At 46.8% G+C, this 15,345-nt stretch overlaps 1 protein-coding gene across 1 annotated transcript in view; it reads right to left on the reverse strand.

Annotated features, from left to right (window-relative positions):
- HGD (homogentisate 1,2-dioxygenase) overlaps positions 1–15,345 on the reverse strand; it is a 39,228-nt gene that overhangs the window by 3,504 nt on the left and 20,379 nt on the right. The window contains exons 5-12 of the mRNA XM_090057166.1: positions 10,527–10,586; positions 9,658–9,749; positions 8,936–8,970; positions 8,287–8,366; positions 7,749–7,848; positions 5,562–5,686; positions 4,757–4,861; positions 1,411–1,537 (exon numbers count right to left, since the gene is read on the reverse strand). Coding sequence (XP_089913292.1) covers positions 1,411–1,537; positions 4,757–4,861; positions 5,562–5,686; positions 7,749–7,848; positions 8,287–8,366; positions 8,936–8,970; positions 9,658–9,749; positions 10,527–10,586 — 724 coding nt within the window. The remainder of the gene's footprint in view (positions 1–1,410; positions 1,538–4,756; positions 4,862–5,561; positions 5,687–7,748; positions 7,849–8,286; positions 8,367–8,935; positions 8,971–9,657; positions 9,750–10,526; positions 10,587–15,345) is intronic.

Here is a 15,345-nt window from a genome sequence, read left to right on the forward strand (position 1 = left end):
ACTGAACTGTGCAACACAACATTCTCTAATGCAGAATGCAAGAGCAGGAGATGATAGTGCTGTGGATAAAGGACTAGATTTGCATAAAATATATGAGAAAGCATAAGTGGTTCAGAGTTTAGCTATTCATGTCCCAGACTTGCTCAGCCCCATTACCCCTCCAGCACAGTGCAGAGCTCTTACTGCTTCACAGTTTTCAGCAGGGTCTGAGGCACTCAGCAGTCTGCAAACCCAGACCCTCTCAGAGCCAGTGCAGTGTGTTTGGTCCAGCAGTTTAGACCCTACCATCCCACAGGTGAAAAACAACCCTGTCAGTATGAATTTAGCGTTTAACAAAGGCACTTGCAGTGACCTGGCACTGGCTTAATTGGTCTGTGGATGTTTTCACTTCACTTTTCATTGTTTCAAATGAGAGCAGGCTTGCTTCTGGGATTGATTCAGATGGCTGCACAGCTGCCCACTGTGCTGTCAAGGGACCAAGTTTCAGAAATAATACCACATGCCTCCTCAAAGCTCTGTCCAGTTACAAAGGGAAGTGCTTATTAAACAACGTTGAATGCTTCCACATTAAACACCATGGCTGTAGCAGCATGAAAGGTGCAGCTGTGGAGACTGAGGCCTCTTATTAATCTAGAGGAGAAGCACTGCTTAGGTGGCAGTGAGACAAGCCTTCCCCAGTGCAATGTCTCACCCATGGGCTGGAGGGTTATCTGTTTGGGGTCTGAGGGGATTGAATCTGTATGGTCCTTTGAGTCCTCAGCTCTTGCGCAGGGACAGCCAGTAAGGATTTGGGGCTTTTGCAGTGTAATTGTCTGTCCACTGAGAACAAGAGTAGCTAATCTCTGGCTTTGTTCTTTCCAAAGACTGTTGGGGTAACAGTAACAGCACTGTTCATCTCAATACAATGCAGTGAAGAAGAAGGATGGTTTTGTGGCCATGACATTTAGCAGAAGTGAGCTCAGTCCCCAGTTCTGATATAGACTCCAGGTGTGAGCTTGAGCAAGTCACATGACACTCTGCACCTCAGTTTCCCCATCTGTAAAATGGGGATAGTAATACTCTCCCATGCCCTCTGTCTCTCCTTTGTGATGAAATGATAAGCAATTCAGGGCCGGGACCACATCTTACTACATGTTTGTATGGTCCCTGGCACAATGGGGACCTGAATTAGGCTGGGATTCTCCAATACTGTATGTGTACAGCCACAAGCTGCTGCTTCTAGCTGCTGTAAAAGGAAGCACTTTTGCTTTCATTTGTTTCTCCAAGGGCTGCAAGTGCCCCATGTTAGCTGGGCCAGAGTGTGTAGGTAAACTGCTTTGTTCTGGCACTGCTATGGAGGACAGCAAGCTTGCTCGATGGCTCCCCCAGGGACCCCCTTCTCAAGGGTAGCTGAGTCAACAGGAGGCATACTGTGGTAGTAGGGTGGCCGGAAGGTGTGGTTAGCCACCCCCCATCGAGGCGGGAAGATGACGAAGTCAGCAAGAGCCACTCCTGGACGGGTGGACTTGGCCGTCAGGACAGTGAAAATGGAAGGGTCCTACAAAAAAACCACAGACAGACAGACAGATCAGAAAAATATGGCCATGTTCAGGCCTGTCAGCTCAACTGACTGAGGCCTGCTAGGTTAGTTGCTTTCCCACTCACATTTTTCCACCTGATGTGTGGATGCTGAGGGGGGTTTGGAGTGGGTGTGAGAGCGCCTGTTAGCATAACTAGGGCAGGTGACCATGGCGGCAGCCCCAGGTGCTGATAACAGCTGCTTGTTCGGGGGGCTGGGGGAAGGAGATGGGCCTGGCTGTTTCCTCATTTGTCTGGCCTTTAAGGGCCCTAGCTCCTGAGGCAAGTATGTTATCCCCTAACTTCCCACTGTGCCCTGGTCTTGCTTTCCCCTTTGCCTGGCTCCTGACCCAGGAGAGGGGCAGGGCATGTCCTGAGTCCAATGCCTTGCAACACTTCCTCCTCTTGCCTCACAGGGCTGGCTGGATTCAAGGGAGACCCTTTGGCTCTGCCCCTTTCATGTGCTGCTCCCCTCCTCCTTTGAGCTGTCCCCTCAGTAATGACACTGATAGAAAAAGGTGAAGCTGAGAGAGGGTAGGGGAAGCAGAAATGGAGGGATCTCCCAACCCTGGTTTCTGAGGGCACTGTGTCCAGCATGGAGACAAAGGGGGTGGCTGGAGGGTTGGTGCTGACAGGAAAGTCAGGCTAGGTACAATCAGGAGTCTTCTGGGAGTCTGATGGGTGCTTAGGCTGCAGAAGTTGCTTGTGATGGAAGGAGCCAAGGGTCTGTATGTCGAGACCTGTGCTTGCTTGCAGTAACAATTGGCCTTTGCCCTTCTGTACCTTCTCAGGTCTGAGGACCTCTTGCCACATTTGTGACACAATTCAGTAACCCACTGGTAGGGCAGTGATGCCGTTCTCCTCTCTGGGGAGAAAAGCAGAGCTAGAGAGGGAAGGGGTCTGTTCAGGCCACTCAGCAAGGCAACCCAGAAGTCCAGCCCAGCAGGCTCCCCACACACTGCTCTACTTCTGTGCAGGACAGTGACAATCAACAGGCTAGGAATATAACTTTCCAGCCCTTCCTGAGGCAGGTAACAATTGCCTCTCACTTTTTAACCATCGAGGAAAATGAGGCACGGAAAGATTGCCAAGTGCTGATACTGGGATGCAGCAGGATGACTGCCTGACCTTTCCTCCCCACACCATCCTTCCCCCTGGCATGCTTTACTGGAGAGGGGAAAAGGTTTTCTGCTGGTTGTCTGGCTAAACCCTTTCCAATCTCCCTGTGCATCCGCTCGCAGAGCAATGCCAAGAGAGAGTCTAGCTGAGTGCACCTGTCCCACTGGGCTGGTTTTCTTATTAGAAAAGCTGCTCCCACCAATTCTGGCTTTTCTTGCTTTCCATAAGCATTGAAAGCTGTTGCCACCAAACCTGCCAGCTCTTCAAATATGTTCCTAGCTTCAGGCTCAGGAGGACCAAGGGAGGGAGCGTACTGTGTCATTTTCTCATTATGAGAGGTGACTCAGGATGAGACTTTGGGGCAAAATTCTCTTCTCTGAGTAGCCAAGTAGGTGTTGGCTCCAATCTTCAGCACACGAATGCCCCATTGGGCTGCATAAACCTGTTGTTAGCAAATAGGGTCACATGCAGTTGTGTATGAGAGCAGGTACCATACTTCTCAGACTGCCCTTCTATGCTAGAGCTGACTTGGGCCTGGTATGAGAAAGGGGTGGGGGGGTGAGTCCACATAATATCTGATAGGAAAACAGGGACATTTAATACTTGCAGTGACTTTCTGGTGCAGTAGGGCTGCTCTACTGAGTGGTTAGTGATCATCTGCAGAGCTTTATAATCAACAGAAAATTATACTCTTGGTCAAGAGTCAATTTAGTCAGTTTTAAACGCACAGCTGTAATTTCATGATGGTTACCTAGAACGCTGTAGTTTACAAGAGTACAACTCCCTCTGCACCAGCAGGAAGTGAACAGGAGGGTTTAGCAGCTCATGAGGATAGAATTAATGATGACTGGATGTGGCAGGACTATTATCTCAGCAGTTCATGTGATTGATCCACTCCTGTTCCCCTTCCCTGCCTGTTGGGACTATGAGGTCAGACCCACTGAAGCCAACTTGGTCCCCTCTGCTCCGGCTTGCTGTTTGTCTCATCCCCCTGTTACATATTGCTCTGTAGACTGCAGTTTTCCTGGGGCAGAGACTGTAAGTGGCACTAGAAAATATTAATTGGGGGAGCTGGGCAGTGTGGAGCATGCCCGCTTGACTCTGCCCCTCCCTCCAACAGGGCCATTCTGGGGCCGGCACACACTGGTGCTATGTGCACGGCAGTGGAGGAGCATGTGGCGGGGTCACTGGCTGCGGCACTGAGGTGGTGGTGGTGTTGGAGCTGCTGTCGCCGGCCCAGTTTGCGGAGTCTAAGCCCCATTGGCCCTAGCCTTCCACCACCTTTACCACTCTTATTTCCCATGTGACTGTGTAGCACCTATCAGTGGGGCCTAACCTAGTTATAGACTTCAGGAGCCACCACACCAGAAAATGTTAAATCGTAACAGTAGTATAATGATAGTATAATAATAATAAAAACTATTTGATAACAATTTGATGTTATAGGAAAAAGGTCCTCACACAGTAGTGACTTATGAAGTTCTAGTCGCATGCTCCATGTAAAGTGTTTCAGAAAAAAAAGGAAGTGGAAAACAGAAGTCATTTTAGCAGGTATGCAAAAGAACTGACTTCTATCCCTGCTTTATGTATTTAGTGGGCAAAAGAAATAGCAGCTATCAGGACAGGGCAGAACCACTTCTTCCAACAGTTTTGACAAAGGAATGTCAGTGTTACGAAGCTGTCCTGGTGTGGAAAACTGGGCGCTCTGTATGGGTCCTGCCATATTTTACTCAGCCCTGATTTGGCTCACTGCTGCATGGACTCACACCCAATTGTGTAAGGCTGAATTTGACTGGCTTGGATCTGCAGAAGAATGGAAAGAGTTGTGGGTTAAGCATGGGGAGTCAGGATTCCTGAGTTCTCTTCCCAGCTCTAGAGCTGACTCTGTATGGGCCACTGCAGTAGTCATTTAGTCTAGGACTTTCAAACTTCAGTGCCTGCAGCTTTTCTCCTACCTCTATAGTTAGACACATAATAAGTGATCTGATTGTGCACAAGTTTTGAGCACCCGCAGCTCCCCCTGACTTTCAATTCCAATTCCAGGTTGCATAGCTCTGCCAGACACACCCCCAGAGCTTACCGCGTGGTCAAAAGCAACAGAATTGATGACCATGAAGTTATCCAGATTGTACTTGTATGGTGTGTAGTTCCCATGCCAGGCTACAACATTGAATGGGGAGAAATCCTATTAAAATCAATAAGAACAAAGGTAAAGGATTACATATGGAAGACCGTAATGTGCTACTAAGAAGCAAAGCATCACACCTTCTGGTATTTCATATGGATTTGTTGCTGGCAAAAGTTGGCACATTGTGAGTGTGGAGGCCAGAGCCCTCTATTTTACAAAAGAACAGGACACCTTTCCTCTTGCTGCCTCTTGCTTATGAGCCTCAGCCACACACTGGAAGAACCATTTCTGGAGAAGACCTGAAAGTTCAGTCTTTGAACTTGGCACCTCTGCTGAGACTGCCCCTGCAGAACAAGTTGTGACCATGATTTTTCTGTAATGGGAACCCCTGCCTGCTAGAAATTATAGGTCCCTGTCTAGCCCTTTTTACATATACCACAAAACAGCACTTGGAAGCAGGGAGGTAAAGGCCAGCACCTGTGTGGGAAGAATCACTGAAGCTAAAGTCAAACAGTTCTTTTAAAATATTTACTAAGGAAGAGAGAGTTTAGTGGGAGAGAGGAGTATGCACTATTGAGCCAAGGGCTTGCTTCTGCTCCCCTATCAACCAGTAGGAGTTTGACCATTGATGTGAGCGAGAGTGGTGTTATATGATTGGCCATGCTGATAAATCATGAATCCCACAATATGCACAAGCAGTAACAAACAGTATTTCAAGTCTGACCCATTCTCCCCAAAGAGGATTCAATTTCCTTACCTGATGGGCTGCAAACAGCTTGCCCTGATACTTGCTGATCACTGTATAACCACCTGGCACTTGGCGATCTTCATACCAGGCAACTGGCACTAAGAAATCTCGAGGGTTAGCCAGACCATTGGCTCCTGGCACAGAGAGAAGGGACAGAGATTTCTGAGTAAACTTGTTAACTGTGTGGGGACCATTACACCTTCCTGCCTAAGGAGGTGGCTTTTGTGTTCTGAACAACAATATGGGTGCCCCCCTGTGCTCCATAAAATGCCTATTACGCCAAAAAATTATTTACCCATAATCCTTGTTCTTATGAGTGTGTAATTGTGACACAGTCTAGCTTTTAAATCTATGTTCCCAACATGCAACCAAGAAAGAGTCCCCATAGCAAAAAAATGTACATGATTACCCATCTTCAGTGGCAGAGGGAGCATTATCTAGTGGTAAAGCAGAAAACTGGGGATCAGGTACTTTCAACTGTGCTACTGACTGTCTGTATAGCATTAGGGAAAGTTACCTAGAATGTCATCAGGTGCCTAACACATTTCAAATGAAATGATGTAATGGCACTTAGTGTATTATATGGGTTAGTTAGTGTCTGTAGAGTATTTTCAAAGTACAAAGCACTGTATGTAGACTAGGCATTCTGCTTCTCATTATTATTGTTACAAAGTGCTCTGTATTCTTTGGATAAAAATGCAGTGCATTAGTACCCGCTGCTGGGGTTTAACAGTTGGTATTTTCTTCCAGCTGACATTTTCTCAGATCACATGTAAAGTCAGAATAAACCAAGAATAAAATATAAAGCAACTTGATCTTGGTAGGGAGGTGGATGAGTGGTGGGGAGAGGCTCTGATAATTATCACTCCTTAAAAGAAGTATTACACACAAGTACTATCATTTTCTTTTCTTACAAAAAGTAAATATTGTAATAGATTTTGCTCCCCCACTCCCTGCCCTGCCTCCTGCTTGGGGAAACTCAAAAATCCCCAGGATATCTTTTCAAAGCTAATGAAAAAGCTTGTTACAAACATTTGGGAGTAATAATATAAATAATCAAGACACTGACTACAACAGTCCCATGAAATTAATGCGTCCAGCTGCACTGCTAAGGTTAAGGCTGTTGAAGAATCTTTCTTATCACTGCACTCCACAGGATCTCAAGGTCTAAGACATGCATTGAATGAGGCAAAGGGTCTGCAGAGCAGTTTTTCTGCAACAAAGGTCATTTAGCTGCTGTCCAGCCATACAATCACAGATTAGGTCATCCTCCATTAATGAGTTTTTAGAGTTTTCATTCACACATAGTAGAATGTTTCTATCATTTTTTTGGGGGGGTGACAATTTCCTGAGGCCCTTTTCTAGGACAGATTTGCCAGGTTAAACGCTCATCATTTTGAAATTACTGACCCTGTTTCCTTCAAACATGGGTTTAAGGGTTTATAAAGACAGCCAAGCTGTATCATGAGTTTATGAGAGGGACTACAAGACATGGTTGCCAGGCTTACCCAGTGTCTTAAGAGGTCCCTTCCAGACCTGTGTTTCCATGACAGTTCAGAAATTTGGCCCTTTTTAACTCAAGATGCAAAACCAAATTCCACTCTCAGATACACTCATGTCAATCCAGAGTTATTCCATGGATTTACTTGGATTAACTCAATTTACACCAGTTTAATTAAAGCAGAGTTAGGACCATTGTTGGTAGATAGGAAATGTAAATACGGTTTTGTTTTTTTTAATAATTCCAGAAGGTGTTGAGCTGGCGTATATGACACTCCCCAGTAAGGGAATACATCTTTGTGGGATTCTCCATGGGATGGTAGTGAAGGAGAAATAATCTCTTTCTATACTCTCAGAGAATCAGAGGACTCGTGGCCTTCAAGTATTTTGTTGGAGTTATGCTGCATAATAATATTGTCCATTCAACCATGAGTGAGCAAAGACCACCTCTAGAAAAAGAGCAGGACCAAGTTGGGGCATGTATTGCGGCTTTGGATTTATTTTTGGTAAAGGACACTCTGAAGTCTTAAGCCTATGTAGGCCACTTGAAGAAGGCTGGACCTGGCTGCCTCTAGTTCATCTGAAGGCAACCATCAGGGAGAGAGGAGGGATGAATTTGGGGCTCTTAGTTCCTCACTCTTCCAGTTCCACTCTCTCTCCACTGAACTTGCTATAAACTTGATGGAGCATCTTTACCGATGGGTCCCAGGTCTGGTAGCTCGAAATGCACCCCATATACCTCCAGGATGTAGCCCCTGGTTTCTCCAAACACCTCCACACTGAAACGCATCCCTTGCTAGATGGGAAAAATAAAAGCAGATATCAAGATACCCTGAGAATTGCAGTCACTGGCCAAAATGAAACTAATGCAATAGGTAGTCGAGGCATGGTTTGTGGTCCAAATGCAGCCATAGACTTCAAGGTGGCCCTCAAGGTTAATATGGGAGGCCAACTGAAGTTCCATATCCCAGCATGCTGCATGCGACACTCAACCTACATCCAAATAGTCAAACTATGATGCATGGTTCTCTATTAAAAATTAGGTTGGCTGTGATTGTGAAATTGCATACCAATTAGGCCAGTTCCTAGTACATTGGGAAAGCAGCCTCTGATAAGCAAAAGGTCTCTGAGGTGCGACTGAGCAAAAGTCAATGTTTTAATATCAGTAGGATGCTTCAACCTCAGGCACCTCTAAAACAAACTGTAAGAAGGTGGCTTTCTGCCTCATCCTTACCTGAATGACACAGATTTCACTGGGCTCTACCAGCAGCTTGCCAAACTCCGTGGTAATCAGCAGCTTTCCTTGCTGTGGTACTGTGGGAAGGAAACATAAACACTAAAGGATCTGGAGAAGCCACAGCTTAGAAGTCTTTTCCAACCAGTCAGTGCTCAGGGTGCAAACACACAACGTGTTTACTGTATAGTAAACTGACTTCTCTAAGCAATGGAAGTGGAGCAGAAATGCTAAATATTAATATAGCCAGGTATAGTTCACTTGAATCTAGGGTAAAGTTGCACCTAAAATAAATGTACAGTTGCTTTACTGCCCTGGAAAGCTACTTGTCCACTCTCTGTGGCAATTTCATCTCTCTGCTCATACCAGACTGTCTCCTCTCCATGCACTGACTGGACACTGCAGAGTGAAATCCAAGGTAGATTGCTCCACAATGATTGTGTCCTGTATCTGCATCCCTAGTCTCTCAGATGAAACTAGTGACCACAACCAAGTCATCTAATCTGAATAGTGTAGGTGTGAGGCTGACCACTAGAGAGAGCCACCGGTCCAAACCTTGGCTGGAAAAATGGGCCAGATGTTGAAAGAAACAGAGACTTGGGCTGACGGCAACAGAGATCAGCAGTGGAAGGTCAGTGCAGTAACTCACCCATCAGGAAGTCACCATCTGAACTATAAAAACACCTAAAGAAAAAGAAGTATGTTCAGACCATCACAAACCACAAGGGCACACACACTACAGGCTGCAACAGTAGGGCCCCTCAAGCAGTTGGACTGTTGCAATAGAGAGCTTCCCATGCATGCATCAGGATGCCAAGTAGAGGTGACCTTAGGGGTCTCCCTGCCTGGCTGGTCAAAGCTAAGCACATGAAGGAGGCAGCAGTGGTCTAACAGATGGGTGGAGGAATGGTTCAGTCCTGCATTTGCCAGTGGTCCATGACTCCCCACTGAACCGCCATTCTCACATCTGCACAATGGGCAGTATTACTGTATTGCTATGGAGGTCTATTTACGCCTGTCAGGTGCTGTGTAAGTGCCCTCCAAGGGAATGTGTAGCTTGAAGGCTAAGGGATCCATGCACCCTGCTAATCCAGGAACCAAACCTCTCTTGACTCTGCAGTCCTTTCTCTGTCCTCACTTCCCTGCTGTCTGCTTTGCCCAGATCTTCCTCTAGCATTTTCCCCAGGCTGCCTATGCACTTTGGTGGTGTGTGCAGGAATACAGAGCATGCTTAGGCGTGCCATACATACAACAGCTGCTATCTATGACCTGTAGCATGAGTTACCAATAGGATCTGTGGACTCAAGCACCATTCTCACATGCAAACACCATCTTTTGGGGAACTGGAGCTTCAAACTCGGAGTCACTGACCTGTTGATCATAGAGGTGTTACAGAGGAAGATGTGAACAGCGATTCCATTGCGTGACCTGGGCTCTCCGGCTCCACACAGTGTGTGCAACCCCTAGGAGACAAATGTACACAGTCAGAACAGGTAGTAAGGGGGCTGGGTGGAGTTGAGGTCCCTTCATCCATCAGACAGGCCTGTTCTCTTTGACTGGAAGCCCTCCTTCTGCACAGACCCCCTCCCCTCCATTGCAGAAGGCTTCTGTCTATTTCTGCCATTGGCTTTTCATGAAAAGGAACCAGAGAGAGATCCTAGCCATTCGCAAGGCATCACCAGGAGGCCATGGGTGAATAGAGCTTCTTGAAAGCCCATGAAAGCTGAAGGTGTTGAAAACTGTGGTGGAAGATACAGCCCCAGACCTGTGGTCACTGACAGGGAGAGGGCAAATTCTCCCCAAGCAGAGCAACTCCCCCTTGTAGGGTTTGTTGGTGAACTAGTAAGAGGAACAATGATCTACTGGAGTGCACGTTTCTGAATTTCCTGAGGGAGCAGCCAATTTCTTCCTGGGTGCCATTGCAAACCCAGCTGGGGTGGGGAAACTACACTGGCAGTGGAGTGGCTTGGAGGATTTCAATTTGATAGCTGTGGCTGCAGGAAGCCCCTCTGATGAGCACCCTATACACAATGGTTGGCCACTCCTAACCAGACAGTTTACTAACATGCATACAGTCTATAGGGCAGGGCTCCTGCATTGTGTCCCAAGCTCTGTCATTCACTCCTATGACCATGGGCTCGTCGCTGCCTCCTTTTCCCACTCAGTGATGTGCACTGAGTTACTGTCTGCTCTAATAAACCGCAAACAGACGCTCCAGAGAGTTCCACTCCTTTACTTACGCTCACAAAGTCCAGCTTCCTTTGAGAGGCCTTCGGGATCTCAAAAGGCTTCCACCTCAACTAGATGAGAACAAGCAAAACATTGGGAAGAAAAGGATGCTATATTATCACGTAAAACTGCAAAAAGAGCAGAGGCTCGTACCCAGCCTTCTGTTTCCCAATCTACTTTCTCTTCAACGAGGGGGAAGAATGTTATCTGCCAAAGTAGGCTGTTGTCTACAAGAGCTCATGCTCCTCTAAAGTACTGTCCTGCACTAACTTCTGCCTGACTTCTGGCTAACTGAGCTAACCAACTCTCTGTTTAGAGAGGCTGTGTTCTTCCTTCGTGCCTGAGTACTTTGGTTTGAGGATTCATTTTTTGCTTCGGTGGGTTTTTACAATGTTTGCAAAAAAAACTGTTTGGTTTTTTTTTAAAGACAGGTGCTCTCAAGCTTAAAAAATTATATTTAAAAGCTGTCTCCTCCCTCATTGCTGTTTGTACCTGAAAAGCAAAACAAAAATCAGTTTAGCCAACTTTTTATTTACTGCTGATGCTATTTCATCACTGGTGCATTTTTATGCTTCACTTGCTATGCTGCTCCCTGCCCTTCCCTGTGCCTCAATCTCCCTGTCTGTGAAACAGGCATAATAACACTTGCTTCACAGAGGTGCTGAGGGCTGAGTTAATTGCTGTCTGCAAAGCAGTGGCAGAGCCCTGGACACAAAGCATTAGGGAATTTCAAAGCATTTATTCCTTTTGATGTCACAGTCAGCTTCATTCTCCAGCTCACAGGCACTAGCTCAAGGTTGCATTCATGCTCCTAATTCAGCAAAGGCTTCAAAATAAACCAAGACACCTGCAAGCACCAGAAAGCCCATGGCTCTGATGTTGATCTCACTGACCCTAAGTTTACACCAATCTAAATGCAATCAGGAGTTATTCCTTTTTACACTGGTATAACAAGAGAGCAGAGTTTGGGCTTCTGCTGAACTGCTTTGTAAGCCTTGAAACCGAGAGGATTTTGCAATCTTTTTTTTTTTTTAATAAAATCTAAATATTGAGCTTACGCTACTCATCAGAGTCTCCTTGAGAATTAACCTTAGGAAGAAAAGAACGAGCCAGTGAGCTTAGCTGCGCCAGATGCATCAGTGCATAAAACAGGGTAGGGGTTCATCGTTAATTAATCAGCTACACCCCAGGCCTGGCACTACTACTTGACACATAATTACTGTGTTCTTTGAAGCCATCTGCTTCTAGAGAAGCCCTGCAGTTCAAGCCCTCGCCTGGCCAGTGGGGTCAGGTCAGCCGGGCAGCAATTCTTCCTGGCAGAATCCTACTGAACCCAGGGAAATGGCATTTGTGCTGCAGGTGTCAGTGTTGAAGGATATTAGGACTGGACCCTGAGAAGGGAGATCAGAAGTACAGAGGAGAGAGTGTTGAATGAAACACCTATCACTCATCTTCCATTTTTACTAAATGTTGTGCTTTCTTAATCTTGTACTTCTCTAAGAGACAGGGCAGTTTGGGGAATGTGGGGATGGATGGGCACATGAAGGAGAAAAGATGGCCCAGAGGTTAAAAGACAGGGCTAGGGGGCAGAGGACACATCTACATGAGATGTTTACTGTAGAGCTGCCTAATTAGGGTGTGACAAGTATGATGGCATTCTTTAGTGTGTAGCAGTCCACATGTAGATGCTGATGGCACTGGCTGGGGCATGAGGGTGCCTCATACAGGCATGCCAGATAGCCCTGAACTGGAGCACCTCTGAGCCCCAGCCAGCCCCTCCACAGCATGTTGAGCCAGGTCCGGGAGCAATAAACTCCGGCATAAAATGTGCTGGAGTTTATTGCTCCATGCTAACAGCATGTGTAGATGCACCCTAGAAAGTCCAAAATCACAATCTCAAGGAACTCACCATCTAAAGAAATCTCACCATCCCCTCTTTCTGTCTCAGTCTCCTCTCAGTGAGATGGGGATGATAATTACTTGCTTCACAAGTGTGAGACCTTGCATCACTTTGAGATCCAAGGACATAAAAGGGAAGGAGAAGGGTAAAGGGTGTAAATGTGATCACACTGATTTAAACTAGACCTCACAGCTTTAGGGTCTGGGAACTGAGTAAGACATTTGCCTTCATTGCTGGATGCAAGGCCTTGGGAGGGTCTGGATGAAACATCCGTGTGTTGGATGCCACATAGCAACACATTGTCAGGGACTCTCTCCCAAAGAAACCTGGGCTGCCCAACAAGTGGTACCTTGGAGCTGGGGGTGATTTAGATGTTGCAGAAAGTGGGCAAAAACCTCAGGAGGGATCAGTGTAGGACAAGAGTTTCAAGCATAGGAGTCTTTAGACTAGGCCTGGCCCTGATCTGTACTTTTGTGACCAGCATGAAACAACTATGTTAGGGTACACCTCTAGGCTTCATTTTTAACAAATTTCTAGCCCTTGTAACTGCAGAGAAAACTTTCCAAAGGTGGGTCTAGAATAAGTGCAAGCTGATGCCAGGCTCTGTCTGAGTCTGCATACAGCCTCAAGCAGTGACTTCAAGAAATCACCTCATTGGTGTGACAACTGTAAAGGCCACTGGTGACATTTAAACCTGAACTATTCTTCCCCAGTGATGTTAAACCCTTGAGGGCTGGTAATTGGGAGTCGCTGCTTGCAAGGAAATGCAGGGAAAAAACAGATCATGGAAGGTGGAGAAGGAAGAGAAGCACATCAGAAACTGAGGTTGTTTAGAGGGGCAGATTTTCTCACTGACAATACTGAATGTGACAATATGCTATCGAATAACTAATGAATAAAGGGTCAGTTATCACAGAAAGTCTGTGTTCACCCTTCTGTTTCTGCAGAAAACTCCAGTGATAGCAGCGTAAGTTCTTCTGTGGACTGAAGGTGGTGGATTTATATCCAAGCCCAGGGGACATAGTTAAACAAGGATCTGGCCCCCTCCTCCAAAACAGTTTGATCCCCCTGCCATGCTCGATGTTAGGACCAGCATCTTATGGTATTTATTTGGTGGGTTGTTTAGTCGTTATTATATTAGAGCCCAACATACCGTACACTCAAGGGAAACACTTGCCCCGCTTCAGAGGGTTTTGGATGAAGTCCATACCTGCCCCACTCTACGGGCTCCTTATGCATTGATGAACAGGTCCATGAAAGATTTAATGGAAGGCTGTACTAAATTGTGCAAAATGCTGGTTACTGGCACAGATCTAAGGTCACTCGTGCCCACAGACTGTGAGCACTTAGACAGACAGTGGACTGGACTTGTTTCTATGGCCAATTAGTTCTGACAACTGACACACAGACTATGACTGTACCCACAGGTTGCCAGCCAGGACCTCAAAAAGAAATGGGATATTGGTGTCTCGTGGAGGTCTTCTGACTCCCGATAAATAAAAGCCCTAGGATGCTAAGCGTCTAGAGTCTCTTAGATACTAGAGTAGTGGGCTCTACCAAAAGACTTGGAAAAACAAGGAGATGTTTTCCTTGTGAGAGAAACTGAAACTCAACTCCATCTCCAAAAAGGGAAGTTGAAAACTGGCTCCCTCCAAGAGCTCTTTGAAATGCATCCCCTTCCCCTCAAATTGGATGACTGTGTTGGTAAAGGGAGGGGAGGGGATGGCAGTTTTGTTAGTTTTCTTGAAGAGAGCAAAGATAAAGAGCGTAAATAGCTGTAGAGATTTTAGAGCTGGGTACCTACAAAAGGATAAATAGTTTGAGATTCTGTTTGCAAAAGGCATCAGGAACGATGAAACTATAACAGCAGTCAGCTGAGAAGGGTTGTGAGGCAGAAATACATGCATATGATCCTGTCGCAGCTATTTGGTGAGTGACTGGAAAACGTTCCAGCAGAACTGGGGAAATATTGTGATAAATGGTGAGGCTGCCGGATGGCGGGAAATTAGCTAATGATGATGCATTGGAGAACAAAACCCCAGAGAGGCTAAAGCCAATGAAGACGAGATCATGTAGAGGGGAGAATGGCTGGAGAGAAGCAGTGGATTAGCGAAGACCAGAACTGTATGGCTGGCAGGGGGAGGAAATCATGATTAAAGATGATGGCAAGGCTATAAAAGAGGCAAACAAATACAGCCCCTCTGCATGATTCTCCAGGATGAAGCCTTGATTTCCCAAAGGAGCTGAAGAGAAACTGGCTAGAAGGGGGAAACATCTCAGGAAATGAAGAGAGGAGGGGGTGCATGTAGAGACAGTCTGTTTGCCTGCCTGCCAGGCAGATGAATTTTTGATTGGGGAAAATGAAGACGGAGGCACTGCAGGGAGGAGACCCTGGCTTGCAGGGAGCCTTGAGGCAGCACAGCCTGACATCAGTGCTGGTCTATGCTAACAGACAGCCAAGGTGCCAAGGGCAGCATTAGAGCCTATGTCTGCACTGATTATAAGGCGTGCCTTTGAGCCTTTGCCTCAAGCCCATACCCAACACCAGGGCCAGATTAACCCTTTAGTGAGCCCTAGGCAAACAAACTCATGGCCCTGGGCCAGTTGAGACCCCCCACCCCAGCACTGCCACTTGCGGGGAGTGGGCTTGCAGTCACTGTGGCAGCGAGGCCAGCAGGGAGGCAGATGGAGCCATTTGTGCCACCACCGCCGAGGGAAGGACTGGTGCCCCTCGCAGCTCATTCCCGTAGGCATGTGCCTAGTTTGCCTTTGTGTTAATCCGGCCCTGCCCAGCACCCATCTATATGTGAACCCCTGAACCTGGTCCCCAGGTGCCATCCAGGCAGACCCTGGCAGCTCTGTGGAATTGCCAGGTACAAATTCAACCCAAACCTGCCTGCAAAGCACAGAAAGTCCATCTTCTGCAATCC

The sequence above is a fragment of the Crocodylus siamensis genome, chromosome 1, assembly GCF_052110815.1.
Source record: "Crocodylus siamensis isolate JL-2025a chromosome 1, ASM5211081v1, whole genome shotgun sequence".
NCBI classification, from domain to species: domain Eukaryota; kingdom Metazoa; phylum Chordata; order Crocodylia; family Crocodylidae; genus Crocodylus; species Crocodylus siamensis.